This window comes from Canis lupus, chromosome 1, assembly GCF_048164855.1.
Source record: "Canis lupus baileyi chromosome 1, mCanLup2.hap1, whole genome shotgun sequence".
Lineage (NCBI taxonomy): Eukaryota > Metazoa > Chordata > Mammalia > Carnivora > Canidae > Canis > Canis lupus.
The window spans coordinates 59148871-59173038 of NC_132838.1; the positions used below are offsets into that span (position 1 = coordinate 59148871).

At 37.4% G+C, this 24168-nt stretch overlaps 1 protein-coding gene across 6 annotated transcripts in view; it reads left to right on the forward strand.

The window, feature by feature from the left end:
• Positions 1-24168, forward strand: part of SLC35F1 (solute carrier family 35 member F1) — a 390852-nt gene that overhangs the window by 241412 nt on the left and 125272 nt on the right. For 3 of the 6 annotated variants that reach the window (XM_072831666.1, XM_072831675.1, XM_072831682.1), the window contains one exon: positions 3266-3441. In XM_072831666.1, the coding sequence (XP_072687767.1) occupies positions 3266-3441 (176 nt within the window). Of the gene's footprint in view, positions 1-1248; positions 1352-3265; positions 3442-24168 lie in introns of those variants that run through there. The other 3 variants (XM_072831683.1, XM_072831697.1, XM_072831691.1) reach the window with 3 other exon arrangements.

The window sequence follows — 24168 nt, forward strand, 5'->3', positions numbered from 1 at the left end:
CTCAGTCCTCATTCTCTCTACCCTCTTAGCAACATTCAGTATCACAACCACTTCCTCCCTTGACAGTCTCTGCTTCCTTGGTTTCCCTGATAGCAAGAACTATCCTGATTTTGCCCTTAGCCTTCTAAACATTCCTGACTCCAATGATGTGCCTCTTCTTTCTCCCTTAACCCCAATCTGGGGATTCCTCAAGGATTTTTCCTAGGCCCTCTTATTCTCTCTCCCTTCCTTGGTGATAATCATCCATTTCTACTACTTTACTCATCACTCTTAGGTGTGTCACTTCTGCATATGTATCTCCTGGTTGATCTCCCTATCCAATTCTTATCTCTTGTTTCTAATACTGCTGGATCATTTGGAAGTTCATCTGGCAGCTCAAATTCAATATACCAAAAATATTTGTTATCTTTCCACTAAAACCAGATCCTTATCATGATTTTTGTTAGTGAATATCACACTTCTGTTAGTGTGACTTAAAAACCGTTTTTTTAATATGTATAATTTCTTATTGGAGTTCGATTTGCCAACATATAGCATAACATCCAGTACTCATCCCATCAAGTGCCCCCCTCAGTGCCTATCATCCATTCACCCCATCCCCCCTTCCACTACCTCTTGTTCGTTTCCCAGAGTTAGGAGTCTCTCATGGTTTGTCACCCTCTTTGATATTTCCCACTCATTTTCCCTCCTTTCCCCTATAATCCCTTTCACTATTTCTTATATTCCCCGTATGAGTGAAACCATATAGTGATTGTCCTTCTCCCCATTTTACTTACTCCACTCAGCATAATACCCTCCAGTTCCATCCACATTGAAGCAAATGGTGGGTATTTGTCATTTCTGATAGCTAAGTAATATTCCCTTGTATGTATAATTCTAGTACTTCTCTTTACCTCTGCCTTTCTTTTTTATCACCTTTCAATTCAGTAAAACTGCTCAGGGTTGCCTAGCCCTATCTCTGCACTGTCTTTGAATTCCTTCATTTTCTTCTTCCCCTGAATGGTATTGCCCAGCTATAGATACAGTGAAGCACATCATACAGACTTCACAGTCTGGCAGAAGATAAAAGGGGGTAAAATCAGTAATTATAATACAATGCTAGAGATGTAAAGGAGAAACATCCCAGGGAAAAGAGGACAGGTAAGACTTCTTAAAGGGGGTAACATCTAAGCCAAATCTTAAAAGATGAATAGGAATCAGATAGATCAAGGCAGGATGAACATTCTAGAATAATAATAACAAATGCAAAGGAATGCCAGCAAAGAAGACCATGACTCATTGTTGAGGTGTAAGTAGCTCTGTAGACTGGAGCTCTGGCTTCATGGGGAAGGCAGAAGGTAAAGCTCTAGAGGTAATGAGAGTGAAGGGAGGGCATTTAGGGCCTTGTTTTCAGTTACCTGTTGGCTCCATAACTAACCACTGCAAATGTCATGTCCTAAAATAACAGCCATTGATTGTTTCTCATAATTCTCCAGTTGGGCAGCCATCTCTGGGAATGGCTTATCTCTGTTCCATGTGGCACAGGCTGGTACTGCTCCACTGGGGCAGGAGAATCCAGGATCCTCACTCACAAGTCTGGTGCTTCAGCTGGGGTGGCATTGGCTGAGTCTCCTTTTCTTTTCATGTGGCCTCTCAATAGTCAGTTGCCTGAGTTCTTTATGTGCAAGCTGTATCTGAAGAGAGCAAAAAAATGGAAGCTACAGAGCTTCTTATGGATTAGCCCAAAGGTCACATGACATCCTTTCCCCTACATAGTTGGTCAAAGTAAGTCACAAGATAAACTGAGTTAGAAAAGGAGAAATTGATGAGAGGAACAGCATGAACGCACAGGGATAGGAGGAAATGTTGGAAGCCGTCTATGTAGACGATGTACCTACAGGCCTTCTAGATCACTATATTTTATGGGGTACCATTATAGGATTTTAAGCAGCAGGCTGACATTTTAAACATATGTGTTTTAAAATATCTCTTTGGTTCCTTAATAAAGATTGAATTCAGGGGTCAGGGCCAATACCTGTAAACAGGGCAACCAGTGAGAAGCCTCTACCAGCATTTTACAGGTTAATCTCAGGAAAGAAAGCCTTCTGCATGGGCCCTCATGTCTTGCCACAATTTTCCTCCCATGGAAACAAATGGAATGACCAAAATGTGAAGGATGCCTTTTAATTTTTTCTTTTTTTTTTTTTAAGCAAGACATGATGCAGATACCTGCTCAGGACTCTGTGCCCCTTCCAGAAAGATGGGTTCACATTACTGTGGGGGAGGAAATATGTAACATTGCAAGTCCTCTGACTAATGCTTTTTGTTTAGAAATACTACTGCTTGCTTATTTTACATTTCTGTTTCTAAAAATAAAGCAGGAAAGTCAGATGGGACTTTCGGGGAAGGCAAAAGCCTGCTTTATTTCCAGGGGCTCTTCCTGAATCAGACGATGCAGGTTTATATGATCATAAAACCCATATGGGCACTTTATTTCTCTGCAAAGTGAACCCCTTGACTCTGGCCTTTAGTCCCTACTACAATGGTCAACAATGCCTATGAAAAAGCCACAGAAAATATTTACAGAATTTGAAATGTTTTATTATACCACCTCAGTAACTAAATTTCCTTCACAAATAGCAGTTTTACTGTGCAAGCGATTGTAACTTGTGTAGAGGAGCAGAGATCAGTGCTTATTAGTGCTTGTTAGGGCAAATTATGATCCAAAATCTGGAAATGGAAAGGAGATGGTCCCTCTGGATTGTCGGGGGTTTGTACACCCCCTTCCCCTAAGTGTTCCTGGATCCAAGATTTCAGTCTTTTAAAAAAAAAAAAAAAGAGGCTGTCTTTATTGGAATGAGAACCTGAGGATAAGATTACAATATAGTGCTTCTTTGTCAGTGTGCCGGTGTTCTCTCAGGTTTCTGAATGCTTAATGAACGCAATGGTGGGCATCAGGGATGAGGTTAATTTCCCCCCACAGGCTCCAGAGTGCCATGGCTAGAAGCCAGGATTACTTGGAGAGATTTGGTCTCAAATCCCAGCTTTGCCATTTCCTAGTTATGTGACAGTGAGCAAATTCCTTAACCCCTCTAAACTTTGTTTTTTTCCCTCTATAAAACCTCACTAATAATTGCACCTTGCTTGTAGGATTGCTGTGATGGATGAAAAAAAGTACTACTTATTGCATTGAACCTAGTGACTGGCGCAAGTGCCCAATAAATTTTAACTGTTAGTGTTTTAATGGACTTCCTGCTGATCTTTGCTGTTTCTCTTTATTTTTCAGGGAGATGTTAATCTCTGTGGCTCTGGGCCAGGTGTTATCTCTTCTTATTTGTGGAATTGGCTTGACCAGCAAGTACCTGTCAGAAGATTTCCATGCCAATACACCAGTCTTTCAGAGTTTCCTCAATTACATCCTTCTCTTCTTGGTCTATACCACCACACTAGCTGTCAGACAAGGTAAGCATGCAAAAATGCATATGTAGCTTGGAATATAGCTCAATTTATTTTTTACAAACATCTAGAAGAATGATGAGCCATGACTCAATTAACTTTTTTTCACATACAGCATCATAAGACAATTCAAGACCTCAAATCTCACTTTTCTATTTTGCAATAATAAAGCAAACAGAATGAACAAATAAATCACAAAGAAGCATAAATTGTGTGAATTCAGCGGGAAGTAGGAAATGCATGTATAGGCAAAATGTACAATTGCTCACTATCTGAATTTCTGTTAACATTCCTTGTACCCCTCAGTGAATCTAAATAGAGTGCTTCCCTGGATGCTGGAAAGGCCTGAAACATCTGTCCTCACTAATGCTGGTCCTGAGAAATCCAAGGGAATTACAGACAAATGTATATTCTTTAGGAAAGTGTCACAAGAAACATAAATATAGTAAACACAAACAACTCTCATAATAATAAAGGGGAAAAAAGGAAAGAAAACTACCACAAATGGTCAGGTGAGATCTTCTGTCTAAATTTAAAATAGCTAAAGCGAGAAAAGAAGTCCTCCAAGAATCAATACAAGAAAAACTTTTTAATTGGCAACTGAAGTTGAAATCCTTGGGATGTATCTCTGGGGAGTGTAATTCAGAACCTTTTGACTATAATGCTGACCCTGGTATAAAAGCTCTTTTCTCTGGCTCAGAAATAGCCAACAGTTCGCCCCTAGGAGCTGTTGGCTATGAAATATGCATTGAAAAATAATCATTAATAGGTTTAAAGACAATTATATACCTGAATAATAAATAAGGATACATGAATAGCTTTATTCATCAATCCTAACAGTCATACTTCTCTGAAACTTTGTAACAACTGTATCAAGTATCTCATTTTTACTCTAATTATTTAAATGGCCATCCAGAATAATATTGCTAAATTAAAACAATGTGTCCAAAACTAGATTTTATTCCATTGGGACTGAATTCCAATTTAACTTTGGATTTGTTTAAAGTATTGGAAAAGCTAGTTTCATTTACTTCTCAAAAAATTGTATTATTGGTGTTTGTTTCTTAAAGTTTAACCACAGTAGACATAATTAATTTAAGAATAAAATTTCAATGCAAAACTCAGACTACAAAAGTTGTAGACATTGAGTCTCAGCTATATTTCCTCAGCATGATCTGGAAGCTAATAGTTTGAACACTACAAATGCCAAAAAGAAAGCCCACAAAACTACAGGAAAGTGGTGAATTTATCTTCTCCAATTTTTAGGACTAAATAGTCTAGGCTATGAGATGGTGACCTGTAATTAGTCCTCACTAATGGGTTCTTGTCCATCTTACTTTCCAGGAATCCAGAAATTTAACAAAAACCTTCATGAGGAAAAAAATAAAATCGAGTCATTCTAAGAAAGAGAAAATTTCAGTCAGTAAAGCTTTGAAAACTAAATGTAGCAAAAGACCTAATATTTATAACAATACCTTTTATCAAGATTCTATAATACGCCAGACACTATGTATGTAAGTTATCTCTCTTATTCCTTCAGTCCAAGGAAATAAGTATTATTACCCAAAATTTTATAAATTAGGATACCAGTTCCTTTGCCTGCCTGTGCCTCTCTGGACTCCCTGTATCCCATGTAGGTCCTAGGGAAGGCCGCAGGAGGAAAAGAAGATACTTTTGAATAAAAGGAAGGGGTTTTGCTTGAATTTTAAAACCCTGAATAAGAAACCAGCCCTGGTGCAAGGTCTATTGAGGCACAGCAATGAAGTTAAGAGGATATAGTCCCAGATATGGGGATACAGGGTAATGGGAGAGAGCACAGCTGACGAAAGACCAGGGACTAGGACAAGAAATTTGGAGGCTCTTTGGAAACAAGATTGAAGAGCGCCTGGGAAATTCTGTTTATCCCAGTCAGTGATGGAGAGATTCAATTTCTAAAATGTCCTCTCTGGACATATCTGCCATTCCCTCAGATTATCACTAGATTCACTTGACATGTCTTTATGTGGGTGTTTACTCAGAATGTTTGTTTTAATCTTCATCTTTAGAAGTTTTAATAGGCTGGCATTAAGCTAACATCTGGAAATCAACATAGTAATTACATTAATTTTGTATAGGCTGATTCAGTACTATGTTCTAGAGATATAATAACCTCTTTCATTGTGTACCTCAAGATTTGAGAGGGAATGAACAGCAGAGCAAAGAGGATGAGAGGATGGAAAGTCTGGTGTGTGCAGGGGAGGTGCTCTCATAGTCACGATTCCTTCCCCTTTCCTGGTGCTTCTTGACCACTCCTCCCAGAGGCCTGCAGATTAGGACTGAGCAAAATTACTGTCTTTCCAGTTCTCCCAGAGCAGACGTCACCTATCCCGCCAAGCCACCATTTAATTTGACATTACCTTAGGCCACCTTAACTGCAGGAAGTTAGTCTCCAGAGCATTTTTTAAACAAATATTTCTTTTTCATTTTAACTGTACAACTTTTAAAAGGTTATAATTGTCACATGTGAATAGAATGTGATAAATCCCAGAAGCTCTTCAGAAGTGTTCCTGGTGACATGACAAAAGCCTTGTGGACATTGGACTTCAAAGTTAAACTGCCTTCTCTTTACCAGATTTGCACTGAACCAGTGACCAAAGACTTTGAAACAACAGATTCCAATAGAAATTCCAATATAACTCCAGTTCAAGCTGGGGTTCTGAATTGTCCCTAATTATTAATTGGTTCCTACAAAAATTTGACCACCATCCTCCTTAAGAAATGTGTATCTTGTTGAACAGGCTTAAATCTAACCCTTTCATTGATTGATGCTATGTTTTTATTCCAGATAGTTCTAAAATTCAAAAAGATTTTGCTGTTCATAACAAAGAACTTCAGTAGTACAACTTTACAGGGGGAAAAATGTACTTCAAACAAGTAGTTCCACTGAGAATTTAGCCATAACTTCGATGGGTTAATAGTAACCATTTTTTAAGAAATTATTCAGGCAAATAAAATGTACTCATTGAAGTAAAGTCTGAAATCCAAACTCATGCTGTATGTAGGTAGTAGGGCTTCAGGAATTATAAAGAAAAGCTCAGCTCTCTTCCTGTGTATCTTTCCTTTACTCTCACACTATCACACTTTTATCTCACACTTGTATCACACTTAGAACACTTTTGTCACCAGATATGTGGTGTTTTTCATACCAAGCAATTCTGTGGCACCAGCTGGTTGTCCTACACTTGAACTCAGTTCTGACACTGTCTTCCTAGACATAGCTAGCATAAGATCCCACAGGCTAAGAACTAAGTCTCATATGACTGCCCCTTTCACTTCAGATGCCAATTGCGGTCTGGGTTGTAACCTCTGCTTCTGACTGATAGACTGTAAATCAGAGACTCCTAGGACTTCCTTCTGGGGTTTGATTAATTACTTGCTGGAGTGGTTCACAGGACTCAGGAAAATGGTTTACTTACTGTTTATCAGTTTATTATAAAAGGATATGTTAAATAATATAGTGAACATCCAGATGAAAGACATGAGTAGGGCAAAGTATGTGGGAAGGGGCACAGAGTTCCCATACCTCTCTGGGAACGCCACTCTTTCTGCACCTCTATGTGTTCATCAACCCTGAAGTTTTCTGAATCCTCTACTTCAGAGATTTTTATGGAAAGTTCATTATATAGGCATGATTGATCATTAACTCCATTTCTAGCCCCTCCCCCTTCTCCAGAGAATTAACAGGTGAGACTGAGAATTCCACATTTCTAATCATAGCTTGCACTTTGTGGTAACCAGTCCCTATCCTGGAACCCACCAAAAGTCACCTCATTAGGACAAAAGACATTGCCATCACCCTGGAAACTCCAAGGGATTTAGGAGTACTATGTCAGGAATCAAGGTCTCAGACCAGATATTGGGATATAAAGATGATCTTACGTACTCTTACTACTTTGGGAAATTATAAGAGTTGTAGGAGCTCTGTGCCACAAACTGGGGGCAGAGACCAATATATATATTTTCCTATTGTTTCACAAGAATATAACGACAAAAGTACAGTGAAACTTCCAAAAACTTATGGATTTGCCTAGGAAATTCTCAAAAGATTCTTCCTCATATCTACTTTTTTTCTTAAAATTCCATGTAATGCTAGCTGAAATCAGGAAGCAGAGAAAAACAAAAGGCAAAGACTCTAAACAAGAAGAAAGAACAGAGTGCGGTCTAACTGAAGCCCAGCCAGTTCTTGCATTTATGTTGTAGAAATAAGAAATGTGACAGCCTATTAAAAACAAAAGTGAAGATAGGATATCAAGAAAAAGATATGTCATCACACTTTTTGCCCATAAACTTCTTTTATCAATTATTATAAGAATCCTGCTGCTTCCCAGAACTAGTTTCAGCAGTTCTTAAATAATAGATACCCATGGTTCCTCTCCTGGCAATTTTTAACTTCTGAGTGTAGATAAACCATAGTTTTTAAACATTAGTTTTTTCTTCATCTGCCACTTTTTCTCAGTTCTTGTCTTCCAAATTCCTCTTTATTTTTCCATTCACAGTTTACTCTGTGATAGAGGAGGAAAAGATTGTGGGGCAAAGGCAGGATTCTGAGGGGAAAAATAAAAGCCTTTCAATCTTTGTTTTCCTCCTTAAGGCATGGTGATAAAAAAAGAAATGGGTATCGGTAATGAAAGAACAAATAAGGAAGTGTCTGCTTGATTTCATATACAGACCCTGGAAAGAAAATAAAATGTCACCATTGATCTTCATTAGATATATTCCTGGTGACTCATTCTAGAAGTTTTGCTTTTTCATTGAAATATATTTTTATAAACTCTTCCAATTTTAAATAAAAGACAAGTTTCCAGCTAAAAGCAATTTGATGGGTAGTGTATATATTTTGCTTTTCAGCAAATTCTTGAAACATGGACATTAAAGTATTTACTGAGTCATTTATATATTTCTTTGTGTTAGCATGAAAATGAAACAGGTTTCTAAGAGTACTAACAGAGCACTCTAAACACATCACCATGTGTAATCCCCTTGATTTTTTCTGAAGAGAAAATACTGAAAAGTAAACACAAGATATACTCTTCATGAAAATACCCTCATCTTGAGCATTAAACTCCAGAAGACAGAAATCCTAGTTCAAATTTCAGTTATAAGTGGGGAGGCCATGAACTCTGTTCAGTCATTTTAAGCACTCACTCTCCCTGCCTGCCCTACCCACCATCAACATTTTCCTACCCAGGGCACTGATGTAGGGCAGGACAGGGAGAGAGTAATACATAAAATGAGAGAAATACATAAAAACGACAGCTTTGCCTGCACACAACAGCTAGATGCAACTCAATAGCCCAATGCTCCGGTCCCATAGCCCGCAGCATTTTCAATGAATGCTCTTCTCAGAAGATAATGCCAAAACAGCATTTCTCCTTTTGGTGGTAGCTAGGGAAACATTAATCAGTAAGTAATTGCTACCTCTTCCCACACTAGACAAGCTTCATATTTGTTCTCTGCAGAAACACTGCACCTCTTACATACAATTACATAGGCTAAATTCTCAATTACCAATGTTGCAAGATTAAAAATATCCATGTAAATAGAAGAAATGTAGGACTTCAGGTAAAATAATATAGACCTCTCAGAAGCTACAATGACATCTTGGAAACTTAGGTATCTATCAGATCCTAGAGGCCCCTTGAAGATCTTGTCTCCCAAGTTCTGTTAATCATATACTGTATTTAGATTCTACTGAGATAGTCCTCCTATGAAATTCAATCCTCTTTTAAAATCCCGGTTATTATATTATCTGGATATGTAGTTTTAAAGAGTCCACTAGTCACTGTGATTTAAAATAATCCTTTTCTATTTTCTAAATTGAGTTGATCTTATTTTTTTAAGTATGACTTAAGAAACTGATCCTTTTTTAAAAAATCCTCTGTGAATCTTTGCGCCTTGCCTTTCTTAGAATGTTCTTTGACTGGTACCATAGGAAGTTGAAAAACACAAGCCAGAGCAGTGAAAAGAGTTAAAGCAGGATCCAAGATTTTCTCAGAGCAAAAACCCAAGTTATGCTCACACAAAGCTCAGTTTCCAGCTCTCTGGATAACCTTGACTAAGTCACTGAGGAGGACTGTTAGTGGATTACCAGTATAAGAAAGCACTTGGCAATTGTAAATACTGAATTATAACAACCTTGAGAGTTGTGGGTGGAAATATTATTGTCACTTACCTAAGTCTGGTGAGGTAATATTCATGGGAGCCTCTTAAAAATTCTCCCTTGTGGGAAATTACCTGGCAAACCTCCATTCCTATTCCTTGTTAAGTTGCCTTTGTTTTTATTTAAGTATGATTGCAAAATTCTAGCCTCCATAGTATAGGAAGGTTGTAGTTCAGGAATTGAGGTACTCAGATGAATCCTTAGTAGACACTCCATGGGAATTATGCTTATGTTGTTGGGGACAGGAGAAGAAAACATGGGGCATGGGCAAGAGGGGAATATACACAAACCATACCAGGAAATTATTAGAGAAAATCACAAGAGAAAACTAGAGTCCAATTCTACTGAAACAATCTGCCAGCATATGGAGCAACTGAAACTCTCATGGACTGTTGCTTGGAATGCAAAATGATACCACCACTTTGGAAAATAGCTTAGCAATTTCTCATAAAGTTAAACATACACCTACCATATGACCCATCAGTCATACTCTTCTAGGAGAAATGAGAACATGATGTCCACACAGAGAATTCTATACAAATGTCCATTGCAGCTTTATTCATAATAGCCAAAAACTGTAAACAACCCAACTGCTTACCAATTTGTGAAAGGATAAACAAATTGCGGTGAATTCATACAGGGAGTACCACTCAGCCATAAAGAGGAATAAGCTACTGATACATGCAACGATACGGAATAATCTCAAAAGCATTATGCTAAGTTCAAGAAGCCAGACATGAAAGCTTTCATACTATGTAATTATATGCTGAATTATAATATGATGTTCTGCAAAAGGCAAAACTATAAGGTGAGGAAATAGATATGTGGTTGCCAGAGCCTGGAAGTGAGACAGATTGACTGCAAAGGAGCACAAGGGAACTTTCAGGGTAATGGAAATGTTCTATAGATCTGGATTGTTGTAGAGGTTACAGGGCTGTATATATTTGTTAAAACTCTTCAAGCTCCACACTAGAAGAGATGGATTTTATCACATGTAAATTATACTTTAATACACCTGACCAAAGGCAAAAAAAAAAAAAAAAAAGTTAATTGTCTATTATCTCTCTATTGTTACCGTGTTAAAATAATGTCTCATTAGGCTCAGAGTTTCCAACAGGGAAACTATAGTAGCTATTCCCTCAGTCCCTTATGGATATTAGGAAGTCACAATTAAAACTTCCCACTTCATATGACATGCTTTTAGACTACAAGAATGAATATAGTTTCCAAGAAAAAAAAAAAAAACCTACTCCAAGGACCTTGCTTATTGACATGAACTATGATTTATCAAGTTTATAATCCATTAAATAACGTGAAAACACAAGCACTCCACACATATGCAGTGCTTACAGAGTGAATCTGCACCAAATCAAGTCTTCCACAGTCTTAATCAAAGTGAAGAGTATCCAACAGAGCATGTCCCATTTGTGCTAAAGTGGATGAATCTCAAATAGACTGATACCTTACACAGAACTTTCAATATCACTTAAATCATCTTTAGATTAAAGGAAAATGACATATGCAACGCTATCTTGTCTTCTTAATGAATCTTTATATAAACATACACACACACACACACACACACAAACATACACACATGCACACACACACACTATACATCAGACCGTCCCTCATTCCCCATGCCAAATGCTTCTCTTAAGGGATGGCCTTAAGTGAATTCTTTCATTCCAAACAGCTTACAAGCTTGGAGGATGGATTGTCTCTCTGTCTTATCTGGAGTCCTTGTTGACTGTTAATTTGGGAAATCTTTAAGCATTCACCTATCCATGCTGAGAGCTGGCATAGAGCAACACTCATTCTTGGCACGAAGCTTCAGTGTTCATGTGGGAGATTGAAGGGTGGTTACAAGATGATAACTGTATTGCCTGAAGGAGATAAGTCCCCTTCTGCCAAAATAGTGCTTTGTATGTAATTAGTGTAAAAATTCAGAGGAATAGAGCTTATCCTTACAATCATCTTTCTCATTAAAAAAGAATCATAATGGAAGAACAAAGCAGTCCCTGCAGTGAGTTGAATTGCTTTCCCTAAGTTTTCATTAAATCAAAGACTCAGCAGTTAGCCATCCTGTAGACACTATTGCAGTCTGCTACATGAGTTTTGCAGGGGAAAAAATGAAGCAAACATTTTTTTTTCCTTCACAGGATTAGAATTGCATTGTGGTTACTTTAGATCAGAATTCCCTGTCTATGCATTTTTTGAGTATCTGGTTTCATTGATTTTCGCTTCTGAGATTTTTGAGGACCAGAAAGAAGATCATGTAACTCACCAAATTTAAATGTGGTATTTGCAAATGGTGGGTTCTGACTACAAGTTGGAATGACTGGGCCACTTCAGTGACCTATAAGAGGAAAAACATAAAGGAAATGCCTTGCAAATAAAAGAGAACATGATGGGGCGTCTGCCTTTGGCCCAGGGCGTGATCCTGGAGTCCCAGGATCGAGTCCCACGTCAGGCTCTCTGCTTGGAGCCTGCTTCTCCCTCTCCCTGTGTCTCTGCCTCTCTTTCTGTGTCTCTCATGAATAAATAAATAAAATCTTTAAAAAAAAAAGAGAGAGAGAGAACATGATCAGAATTTATGTTTCTGACTACTTTTTGTTTTACTATTTGACATTTCTATAAAGTAACATAAATGTTACTTTTTTACCTTAAAGTCTCTAATTAGCCATGTCTAAAATATTTATGTTTAAGAACCATATTTAGGAACACTACTTAAGTCTACTAAATTAAAATATAATTTTAAACAATGAGGATGTGGACTTTTTCTGTTTCTTAATTCAATCCAAATTTAAGAGCCATTGTGTCATTTCAGTAAGTTTCCATAACTTTTCTGGGTTGTTTTTCTTCATTTCATATGTCAAGGTAATAATAGCAACTGCCTCACAGATTTCCTGTGGACTAAATAAGGTGATATATGGAAAGCTTGTAGCACAAGGTCAGGCATATAGAAGTATTGAATGCATATGATCTGCCATCATCGGCATTAGATTGACATAATAAATACTGATTCTCCTCCCTACCAGGTTGGATTTTACACATGTAACCCTTAATTTGAATACATTCCACCATGAGGACCCTGAAATTCATTAGCCATATTCCAGCAGTTGTCTTCTCCTTAACTCGTCACTGGATGTCACAGTAGGCACTGATATGATTCATAGAAGGATCAAAAAGAAGAGACATTTTAGATGTGTCCTCACCATTGTGGTGACCAATACGAGTCAGGGAACTCACTGATAGAATTATTACATTGGCACATGACTCATTCTGAAATGCACTAGCCCAAGTCCTTGTCTCCCAGGGTGTACAGTGGGGGTTCTTTTGCCTAAGAAAGCCAAGCCAAGGGGAGCAGTGAGCACCCAGAATCTGTCCAGAGGGAGCCAGAGCCACCCTTCAACTTTCAGGCATTGCTGCACCCAAACTATAAAAGATCCTAAAAGGGAAGGGAGCATTGCCAAAGGACGAATCAAAAGAACAATTCCCTAGGTCAGTGCTTGTCCCCAGAAATAAAAGAGTTCTTTGCTCTACAGCTTTGTTTTTGACCATAAAATCTCAAGGCAAAATTGTTTCCCACCCTTTCTTTTCCTCTTGTGTGTATGTATGTTTCCTTTCTCTTCTCCCATTTCCTCTCTTTGCCCAGCTTTTTCCTACTTCTGTAATCATAACTGATACACAAAGGGAGGAAATGGTAAGAGAAACATTCTCATTCACTTTACTGAGACACAACTGTCACTGCAAATTTAGATATTACAGAGAAGATCCAGATTCGGTTTAAGCCATGCCTGCAAATTACTACTCCAAGTTACTATTCTTTGCTCAAGAAAAGGTTTGGAAGCACAAAGACACCAATTAAGATCTGCATGTTGCAAACTACGTTTGATTACCTTTTTCCCTGAATGTTTTTTCTTCCACAACACACACAGAATGCATCTGTGAACTGCAACCAAGTAAATATGCATATGGAAAGCAAAACAGATCCAAAGCAGCTGGGAAAATCACATTCCTATTTGGCCTGCTGACCAAGGCATATGCCAGCTGGAGAAGTTGAGGACAAAGAAGTGTGGTTTGACCAAAGCCAAGAAGGGATGGCATTTCTGTCCAAGATAATTTCCAGCAAGGGATCAGTTCTTGGGTAATGGCCATAGATGCTTTAGAAGACCTATCATTACAACAGTAGGGATTCCTCAGATGTATTCCTGAGGGGGAGGGAGTGGGGGGGTGTCACTAGATTATAATCAGAATCCCAAATCTCACTAGTTATTTGGAATAAACAGTGAGCAGCATGTACCTTTTAAGGGCGTTTCAATGGAAGCCATAGTACAAAAATCTATAAGCAGAGATCAGTCATACTAATGAACTATGACACAAACAAGAATTGTCCTTGAATGAGCTCATTAAAAGGAATCTTGCTTCCATTTTTTGACAGGTAGGAACGTTTGTTCTATTTTAAAGTTGAAAAATAAAATCAGGGTGGGGAGAGGAAAAAAAATAAAAATAATCCAAGATGAAAAAGAGCTGTAAAATGCCCTGAGAGAGCACAAAGCTCTGGGGGCTCCATAGCCAGTGAAATGGCCACCAGTGTGTCATCCTCTCGCTGAGAAGAAGGGAAGGCCATGCCGTCAAGATCATGGAGCTCTCATTCACCCATCTTTCAGCAGGAAGAGCATGTCACAGACAAACTCAATGGACTACCAGGGTCTCACCAAATTCAAAGCATCTGGTTCTGTACCTACAAGCATATTTCAACTTTTGGCTTAGTAGATGTCATTCGCTGAGGTCGAAATTTCCAGCTGTGCTGTGTTAAATTCAGGGCCATTATAGCACAGCTTTAAGCAAGCCATTGATTTTAAACTTTTGTCAAACTAAAAGAAACTAAGTTAGATCATTCAGAAGCAAACAAAGAACTCAACTTCTAAAAATAAAGTTAAGGAACTTGGTAACTTCTTTTTAACAGAAATGTGTGGGCAGATCTTATGTAAGTGGCATAAATGTACAGGTCTCTGCACTGTTAAAAATTGCAAGTTATTTACTATATGGAAACTTAATAGATCCCAACTCCTAGTTTCTGTTAGATAACTGGCCTCAGATACGCTTAGTAACTTAGATACACACCAGGAAAGTGTATTCCTATACTCAAAGTGTCTCTCAACAAAAGGAGTCAGCCTGATACAAGCCAAGGATGCAACTGCTCCTCAGCCTAATGAGTTTTATAGTTTTAGTTCTGCCCATGTTTACTTCATACAAGATCTTCTAGAAGACTCTGACCTTATTACATCTTGCTCAAATATCTCTTACCTAAATTTAATTTCTCTTGCCTTCCTCAGTCACACATTTCTTCCTTCATATATTCGTCCATCTATTATTCCATTCATTTATTCAGCAAATGTTTTTTGAGGGCCTTCCTCTTTTAGGCACTGTACAACCAGGTGTGAAGGATGCCTCACTGAGAAAAGATGATCTCCTTTCTTCCACTCCTTCTAAGGCAAGGAGAGGAGAGTGACTAGGAAAGAGTCCCTGTAATTGCAGGAGGCCCAATCTGAGGGCCTCAGTTTCCCTCCTCTCCACCACATCTTCATATAAAAGAATTTGCTTCTCTTCTGTCATCTATTTCCATGACTCTTTTCTCCATCGGCTGCCAGTTTTCCCTTTCCCAATTATTCACAACAGAAGACTTTATTACAAGCAGTTATAATCAATACGTTGCTATTTTGTGGCCTCCTCTTGACCCATGCACATACCCTTTGTTCTAGAATCCTGACTTTACACTAAAAGAGCATCAGTTGTTCCTCCAGTCCCCGTACCACCCACCTACACTGTTGTTCCAAGAGAATACAGCACAGATATCATCTGTCCTTTATTTAGACTTAACTGTGGTGACTTCTTGGCTGCTAAGCTTCTATGAGCTAGAGCAGTTGGCTAATCTCATGAATATTAGTGACTTCCAAGACTCTCAAAGTTGTCCTGTCCTCTTATAAGCAGCTGTATATGGATCACAGGTCTCTGTCACTTTGCCTGGCTGGTGACCCCTTTGGGTAGTGGCAAACTGTCTTTTCCTTTTTCAGCTTTATCCATTTAGGAAGCCCTTTTACCCCTATGTGTCATTTGGGGATGTACTTTCAGCACTTGCTGGTTATATGAACTTAAGCTCCTTTCAAATTTCAACAACTCCTGTAAAATATTAGAAACCACAATAATTTAGTGTTATAAAGTGAAAAGCAACAGCACAGTAAAGAATATCAAAGCTCACTAGCTTTATCTCAGTACCTGACAGGGGAGAACCAACCTGGGACCACTCACTGGGACTATTAGCAGCTGTGAAGCAGCAGGAAGGAAAACCAGAACATCAACTTCTTGCTTTTGACCATTTTCTCATTTTCTTACTGTACAGCATGCTCTGTTCAGCAAATATTCATCACTTCTCCTTCAGAGTAGGTTACCATTTCATGGTATTCTGGAGGAAGAAATTAATGGTGCCTTTGATAACCAGTATCACAATATGTACAATATCCAGTAGTCCCAATTGTTTTCAGAAAGTGGCACAGATAAATATCTAACTAAATGCAGCAATGATTATGATCCCTTTGAAAAAAAAAAAAACCATTATTGCATCCTACTAATCTTGTACCAAAATTCCTAATCTAATCTATTCATGGTTTCACCTGAAAACCAGAAAAAGAGTATCTCTCCCTAGCAAGTGTGTCTCTAGCCACAGGTACCCCCTTGTGTAACTATGCAGTTCCCATTGCTAAAGTTTAAACACACCTAACAGACTAACTTAGAAAACTCCCATCATCTGTGGGGTTGAAGTTATATTTGGTTGTGGGATATATTGACTGATGCAAAGTTGTCTTCAGTTAAATTTCACAATTTATTGAGCCCACTGTGTACCAGGTACTATGTGAGTGCCTTTCAGATGTCCTCTCTCTGTCTCCATTTGCTCTAGCATGCCTAAGCTAAGCCACCTATTGCCTCCTACCTGAACTGCGACCACTCCTGAGCTGTGCTCTCTCTGACACCTGCCACCACTTCATACACCCTTTTTTAAACCTTTTTTTGTTCTAAGCTAAAGAGCATTAGTCAATCAGTCTTTGGATAATTATATAAATCCTTCTTTATTTTTTATTTATATCAAATTCAGTATTTTAAAAAAGTAGTTGAGGGAAGGAACTGGTGATTTTTTTCCATACCCATCAAAATCAACACATACTTCTCAGCTTTATTCATTGAACCAAAATAAGATCTTTCAATAAGGTTCAAGAAGCTCAAAATCAAGATACTAGAATGTTGTTGTTCCTACTTTCCAATTAACCTGCTGACTTGAGGAAAGGAAGTCAAAGATGTAATATTCTAATTATTGTTCTCTGAGCAGGGTGTCTTCTAAAGTGCAGACTAAGTTGCTTTGGATTTCAGAGTGAAAATATTGATCCAAATGTAAAAAAAAACATAAAAATTTAATATTTTAGGTATGAGTTTCATAAAAAATAACTTTGGGGCAGGGGGTGGCTCAACAGTTTAGCGCCTGCCTTCGGCCTAGGGCATGATCCTGGAGTCCCAGGATCAAGTCCTGCATCAGACTCCCTGCATGGAGCCTGCTTCTCCCTCTGCCTGTGTCTCTGCCTCTCTCTCTCTCTCTCTTTCTCTCAAGAATAAATAAATAATATCTTAAAAAAATAAAATAACTTTGGGACCACTGGGTGGTTTACTTGGTTGAATGTCAGACTCCATTTTATAAGAAACATCCTTGTAAATATATTTTAAATATATGTAAGAATATTTTGTAGTTTAGATTCCTAAAAACTTAAATGCTGAGTCAAGAGCATGTTAAATATTGATAAATATCACTAAATCTCCCCTCTCCAGAAAGTAATATCAGTTCAAAAGCCTATTAACGGTATTTGAGAGTATGTTTCCCCCTTCCTTATCAACATCAGATATTATTGGTAATATTTTTGTCAATCTAAAAGGTGAAAAAACCTCATTGTTTTAAATTTCATTTCCTTAATTACCAGTGAAATGAGCATCCTCTTGTATGTTTATTGACAAGGTTTATAGCTTTTGAATCCTAAAATAAAAACATGAAATGATAATGACCCGTTACACAGTCTGTTCTTGGTATAAGACTAAGTCCCATGGACTCCTTTCCTTCTTTCTCTCACTCAGTCTGTTGTCTTTATCTCCTCATGAATTAGTGCAAAGAGGGGAAAACAAATGAGCCTTGTGTTATGTTCCTCTGGAAGAATGCCACTGCCAGAGTATTGAAGTAATAATACAGAAATTTATATCGTCCATAAACCTTTTATAGTAGTGTAATTAGCAGGGCTATTAATATTACCTAAGCCTAGCTTTCTTTATTGCTGTAAACACAGCTTGTGATCATATAAATGACATCAGTATTAATCCTTTAGGGCATCATGTAAACCAAAGCACATGAGTCAGTTAGTTTAGCTAGAGTTTAATCAGAATCTCCATTCAAAAAAAAGGATAATTTTTTATTAGAAAGCAGAAGGATAACCTTTGGGCATTTTCCAACTTTGGGTTCCAGGAAAGGTTTACTGGTGTAAACGTGCCTGGGAAGAATGGAGTGGAGAGAAATAGAGAAATTTTAACCTGTATCAGTGTAGAATTATGACAATTAGCTAAATATATTTTGGCTATTCTATGGTTCAGTGTTATTTACATTTGGTTTTCTTCTCTCTTGTGCATCTTTATCAATATTTAATTCAAAGAATGAAGTGAGTTTAATGCATATACTTCATATCTCTTTTTCAAAAAACAATGAACGTGACATGCAAGTACGTTCCAGGGATTGCAAATCAGTGTAAATTAGCAATATGGTTTAGATGACTGGTGTGGAAATCAGGACAGTAAAATTACACTGAAGGATGGTCTCAACTATGAATATGTTTCTTCCTTAAGCAAGTCAGCTTCATATCTCTTTGACTCAGATTTCTTGGCTGAAGAAAAACAATGAGGGTAACTATCCAATAAAAATTGTTTATTAACATATATTGATCATTTTATTGGCTCAAAGATGATGTCATTAAAATGTTAATCTATTTGATATTTGAGGGACATACTCAATTTATGTGGCTTTTTAAATGTCAGCTATTATACTCAAGCCTTAGCTCCAAATAAAACCTGCATATTTCAGAATGAGTAAGATTTTCTGAAACAATAGGTGCAAAGTCAATCCATTCAACTTGGATGATCTTTGATAAAGAGAAGAGCACAAGTAAAGAAGGGAGAAAGAAATAATGCACAGTGAGTTTGTTTGATTCTATGAACACACTATACACCATTTCAAGTACCACTTCAAAGGAGAAAAAGAAAGGAAAATGTACAATATAGCTACTACATACTTAAGCATTATATAGGTCATTTTATATATGAAAAAACTGAGGTTTAGAGAGATTGACTTATCAAAAATTATATAGTGACTTCCTTTTAGGATATAATTAGTTGCAAAGGATAATCACCCTCACTCCAACAACAGTAACATATAAAATCATATATTTTTTCTGAACTCATCAGAAAGCTGAGAAAGAAAAAAAATCTAAATGTATAAAATTCCAGAAAATTCCATTTGTAAGACAGAAAAGATTCAGTTTCTTTCATCCATTGCAGAGTGACAAGAGAAGGAATCAATAAAGAGAGAGGCAAGAAAAAAACAGCCAAAACTTTAAGTATTAATGCGCACATGTGAGGTAGTGTGACAGATTATATTCTAAAGGACCTCAGCCACAGAGCGGTTTTATACACAGTTCCAGACTGTGTTCCATGGGTCTTTGCCTAGTGCTGGGCATTTATACCAAAGACTGAGAGGTGGCACAAAACTAAAAGATTCTGCCTAATGTGTGTGGAGACTCCTTACGTGCATGACAGCCATGTTTTGAAAATGGAGAGGAGCAATATGGGAGATCTGAGAGAAACCAACTGGAGGCAATCCAGACTTTCAGATGCCAAGGATTGGCAAAAGAGTTGAGAGAAGGGATCCCTGGGTGGCGCAGCGGTTTGGCGCCTGCCTTTGGCCCAGGGCACGATCCTGGAGACCCGGGATCGAATCTCACATCAGGCTCCTGGTGTATGGAGCCTGCTTCTCCCTCTGCCTGTGTCTCTGCCTCTCTCTCTCTCTCTCTCTGTGTGACTATCATAAATAAATAAAAAATTTAAAAAAAAAAGAGAAAAATCCTTCTGAGATGTTCCAGGCAGAGAGAGATTTCTAAAGGTTCAAGAAGTCTACCCTAGGACTAGAAAGCAAAGAGAATTCCCCCAGAAACCCAACTGTAGTCAACTGAATGCAAAGTAAAGGTATATTTTTCATGGTTCAGAAAGTTGGTATCTGGAGATAAAGTGCAGAAATATCCAGAATTTCAGCAGTACTCAGAACTCAAGTCCTGAAGAAGGGTAAGGACTGATCCTGCTTTCAAGATATTTTAAGTCAGTAGTGAACTAACACAAACTGAAGCTGCAGGAAAGCCTCATCTCAGTGATCAAGTTGACTCCACTCACAGCCAAGCAGCCAAACACTGTTTTGAAAGTAAATATGTTTTTCATTCAGTCCTTACTGCTACTATATACAAAATACCTGAGTACAATAAAAAAGTGATGAAGCAAGAAAATGTGACACATGGTCAAGAGAGAAAATAATCAATAGAAGCGGACCTAAGAATGTCATAGATGTTAGAATTATCAGACGAGAACTTAACTATAATCATAATCCCAAGTTCAGGTGGATGATCTTGACAATACTCATGAAGAAATGTGGAATTTCATCAAAGACAAAGAAACAATTCTAAAAATAGTCAAATAGGAATGATAGAAATAAAAAAATTAAAAATGAAGAATATAGGATTCAGTAGAGAAAAGAATCTGTGAATTTGAAGATAGGTCAATTCAAAGTATCCATTTGAAGCACAGAAATAAATGAGTGGAAAAAGAAAAGAAAAACAGAATATCTGGGACAATATGAAATTATCCAAAAGGCATGTTTTTGAACTTACAGAACAAGAAGAGAGAGACAGTGAGGCAGAATAAATATTTGAAGAGATAATAGTTAAGAAGTTTCCAAATTTGTTGAAAGATATCTAATAAATCCAAGAAGTCTGGGAAATCCCAAACAAGGTAAATACAAAGAAAACTACATCTGGGTATATCATAGTCAAATGCTAAAAACCAAAGACAAAGAGAAAATCTTGAAAACAGCAAAAGAAAGAAAAGATATGGGGCACCTAGGTGGTTGAGCATCTGCCTTTGGCTCAGGATCTGCCTTTGGCTCAAGATCCCTGGGATCCAGCCCTGCATGGGACTCCTTACTCAGCAGGGAGCCTGCTTCTCCCTCTCCCTCTGCCTGCTGCTCCCTCTCCTTGTGCTCAGATGCTCGCTCTCTCTCTCTCTCTCTGTCAAATCAGTAAATAAAATTGAAAGAAAAAAAAGAAAGAAAGAAAGAAAGAAAGAAAGAAAGAAAGAAAGAAAGAAAGGAAGGAAGGAAGGAGAGAGAGAGAAAGAAAGAAAGAAAAAGAAAGAAAGAAAGAAAGAAAGAAAGAAAGAAAGAAAGAAAGAAAGAAAGAAAGAAAGAAAAGAAAAGAAAAGATACATTATACTAAAGGAAAAACACCTCTCACCAGAAATAGTAGGGACAGGAAGATAATATAACATAGTTAAAGTGCTAAAAGAAAGAAAAAAGATACCTGTCATCATGTAAGTCTATAAACAGTGAAAATATGCTTTAAAAGTGGAGGCAAATAAAAGGCATATAGCTAGTAAGAAGCAGAGCTAAAATTTGAACCAGAACCATATAAATGGGAAGATTGCTTCCCACCACAGTCAGCCCTGCCTATTGTATTTGTGTGTTGGCATATGTCTATGGCGATGCCAGCCATTCAATGTTTAATTTTTATAATTTATTTTTATTGTAAAAATGAATGCCTGGTAAAAATTAAATCAGTAAGAAGTATGGAAAGTAACACCCCATTTTCTACCTCCCATAGAACTCAAATTGGCAAATTAGAGATAAGCCCCATTGAGTAACTCAATATGGCCTGTTTCCCTTGATCTTATTTCTTAGACTTGAAATGTTAAAAGTCATCCAGAATCTTTGTCAGCCTTTCTCTATCTCTAAATCCTCATTGCCAATAAAAATAAGAAATTCAATACTTTATGCAAATTCAGTATATTCCACTTCTTTCTATCTTAAAGCTATTAGAAAGAGCAAAATTTTCTAATCAATTTACCATAATGGTACTGAGATAATTATTTAAGTTATAAAAGAAAGCACAACATTTTATGTGGTTTCCTGCTGCCTAAGATATCTGATACTCTCTAACTCCGCCTGTCATTGTGCATTGTTTTTAAGCTTAGTTATATGAGACAGATTCAGTTTCACAAACACTGTTTTTGTCATAGGCATACTCATGTATAGTACTAACAGATATGGTTGGCAATTTTTAAAAAATCACCATTTTGCAGTATGTATTCACAATAGCATTCTGGGGCAGATGAGAAGTCATACCTAAAGGTTATGGGCAGTGGCTTCTTTTGACTAAGCACTTCACCTCCACTTGAGAAAGTATCTATAGTCACTACATGGTTCATAGTTAGCTAATCTATTTTCAGATAGAGCCAAAGAAAAAAATAATTTTGTTTCATTTATAGTACTACTGGTGGTGGAGATTTTAAGAGTCACCTACTACAACTGTATAAAATCTCCACTTCTCCAATATCCAGGCCAGGGACTCAGAGTATGCTTAAGTATTCTGAACTCTGTATTTCTGAGAAATACATCCCATCTTGGGCTGCCCTGATTAAATTTCTTTCTTGTAATAAGCCAAAATCTGTTTCCTTTTTTGCTACCCAGTATCGTAAATCTATTCTGGGAGGCCCCATAAAATATTAATTTCCTCTTTATAAGATAGTCATTGAGGGGCCCTGGGTGGCTCAGTCAGTTAAGCTGTGAGCTCTTCATTTGGGCTCAGGTCCTGATCTCAGGGTTGTGAGATCAAACCCAGCATGGAGCCTGATTAAGATTCTCTCTCACTCCCTCCTCTCAACTCTCCCAGCTTGTGCCTTCTCTCAAAAAAAACTTTAAAAAAGAAAAAATAGTCATTGAAATACTTGGAAAAAACCCTCATGCACACATTTCCCTCTAGGCTAAGCGTCTCTAGTCCCTCAAAACTCATCCCTTCTCTATTCTGATTACTCTCCTCTCAACCTCTCTATTTAGTGCATATTCTTTTGAGAGATGATTATCCACTTTTCTGCTTTTCATAGTGAAAGAAGAATGATCACTTCCCTCTTTCTAAATATGGCACTCTTATTTATAAAGTTTAAACTTGAATTTGATCTGGGATTTTTTTTTTTTTTTTTTTTTTTGTACTCAGAGCTCAGCTAACCTTCAACAATCCCAAATAAAAAAGTAATTGATGGATTTTTCTTAGTATCTTTATTATAGGAAGGCATTTTCCACTAGTTAATTCCATAAATTTTAACTTGTTAAAGTTATTTTTTCTGATACCTGACCAGAATTTCTTCTGCTGTATTATAAACTCACTTCTTTCTAATTATCTTTTGTATCCCTCAAAGTCACCTTAAGTTATATTAAATCACCAAAACCTTTTCATCTCTGATTAAGGACTACTGCATACTTTTTAAAGCTTTCTTTATAAGTCCTATTCTCTATGCTTATCATAGCTTTCACTGTATCCCTTCATACTCTCTTTGATCTCTCCACACTCCCTAAAAATGTGAAACTCTAAATTACATACTCTTAAATATAGTATAACTGACAAAAGTTCATCTTCTCTGAGCAAGCTTCCCTATCTTTGTGCTGCCTTAGATGAATTTTATCTTGTCATATTGCTTCTATTAAATCAAAACTTACTGTAATTGTTAAGAAAGTATACAAGATAAGTCCACTGATGTCTTTTACAGTTGCAGCATGGAAGACTTGTATGTTTCATTGTGAAAACTCAGAATGAAAGGAATGGAGTGCATTTCTTTAAGAATTTTCCTCTTGAGTTTAAAAGGGAAAATGCCAGAACTTTGGAGAGGGAATGATCTCTTTTCTAGTCTGGTCCAGCCTCTTCTTTTTATTGTCCCCTAACCTGCTCTTCTTACTGGGTTTGTGACAAATTGGTTACAAATTACAGAGAATTTGTGTCTCTTCTTTAAATAATCAATACTGGGGTGGCCCCGGGTGGCTCAGCAGTTGAGCATCTGCCTTCGGCCCAGGGCGTGATCCTGGAGACCTGGGATCGAGTCCCAGGATTGAGTCCCACATCGGGCTCCCTGCACAGAGCCTGCTTCTCCCTCTGCCTGTGTCTCTGCCCCTCTCTCTCTCTGTCTCTCTGTCCCTCATGAATAAATAAATAAAATCTTTTTAAAAAAGTAAATAATCAATACTAATACTTTAAGCAGAATCTTCCTCAGTCATAGTTCCATTGTTCCAGGTAATGATCTTTTTAATTTGCTACTACTTATAGGTTGCTAGTTGCTTTGGCATCTCTTATCACTGTCACATT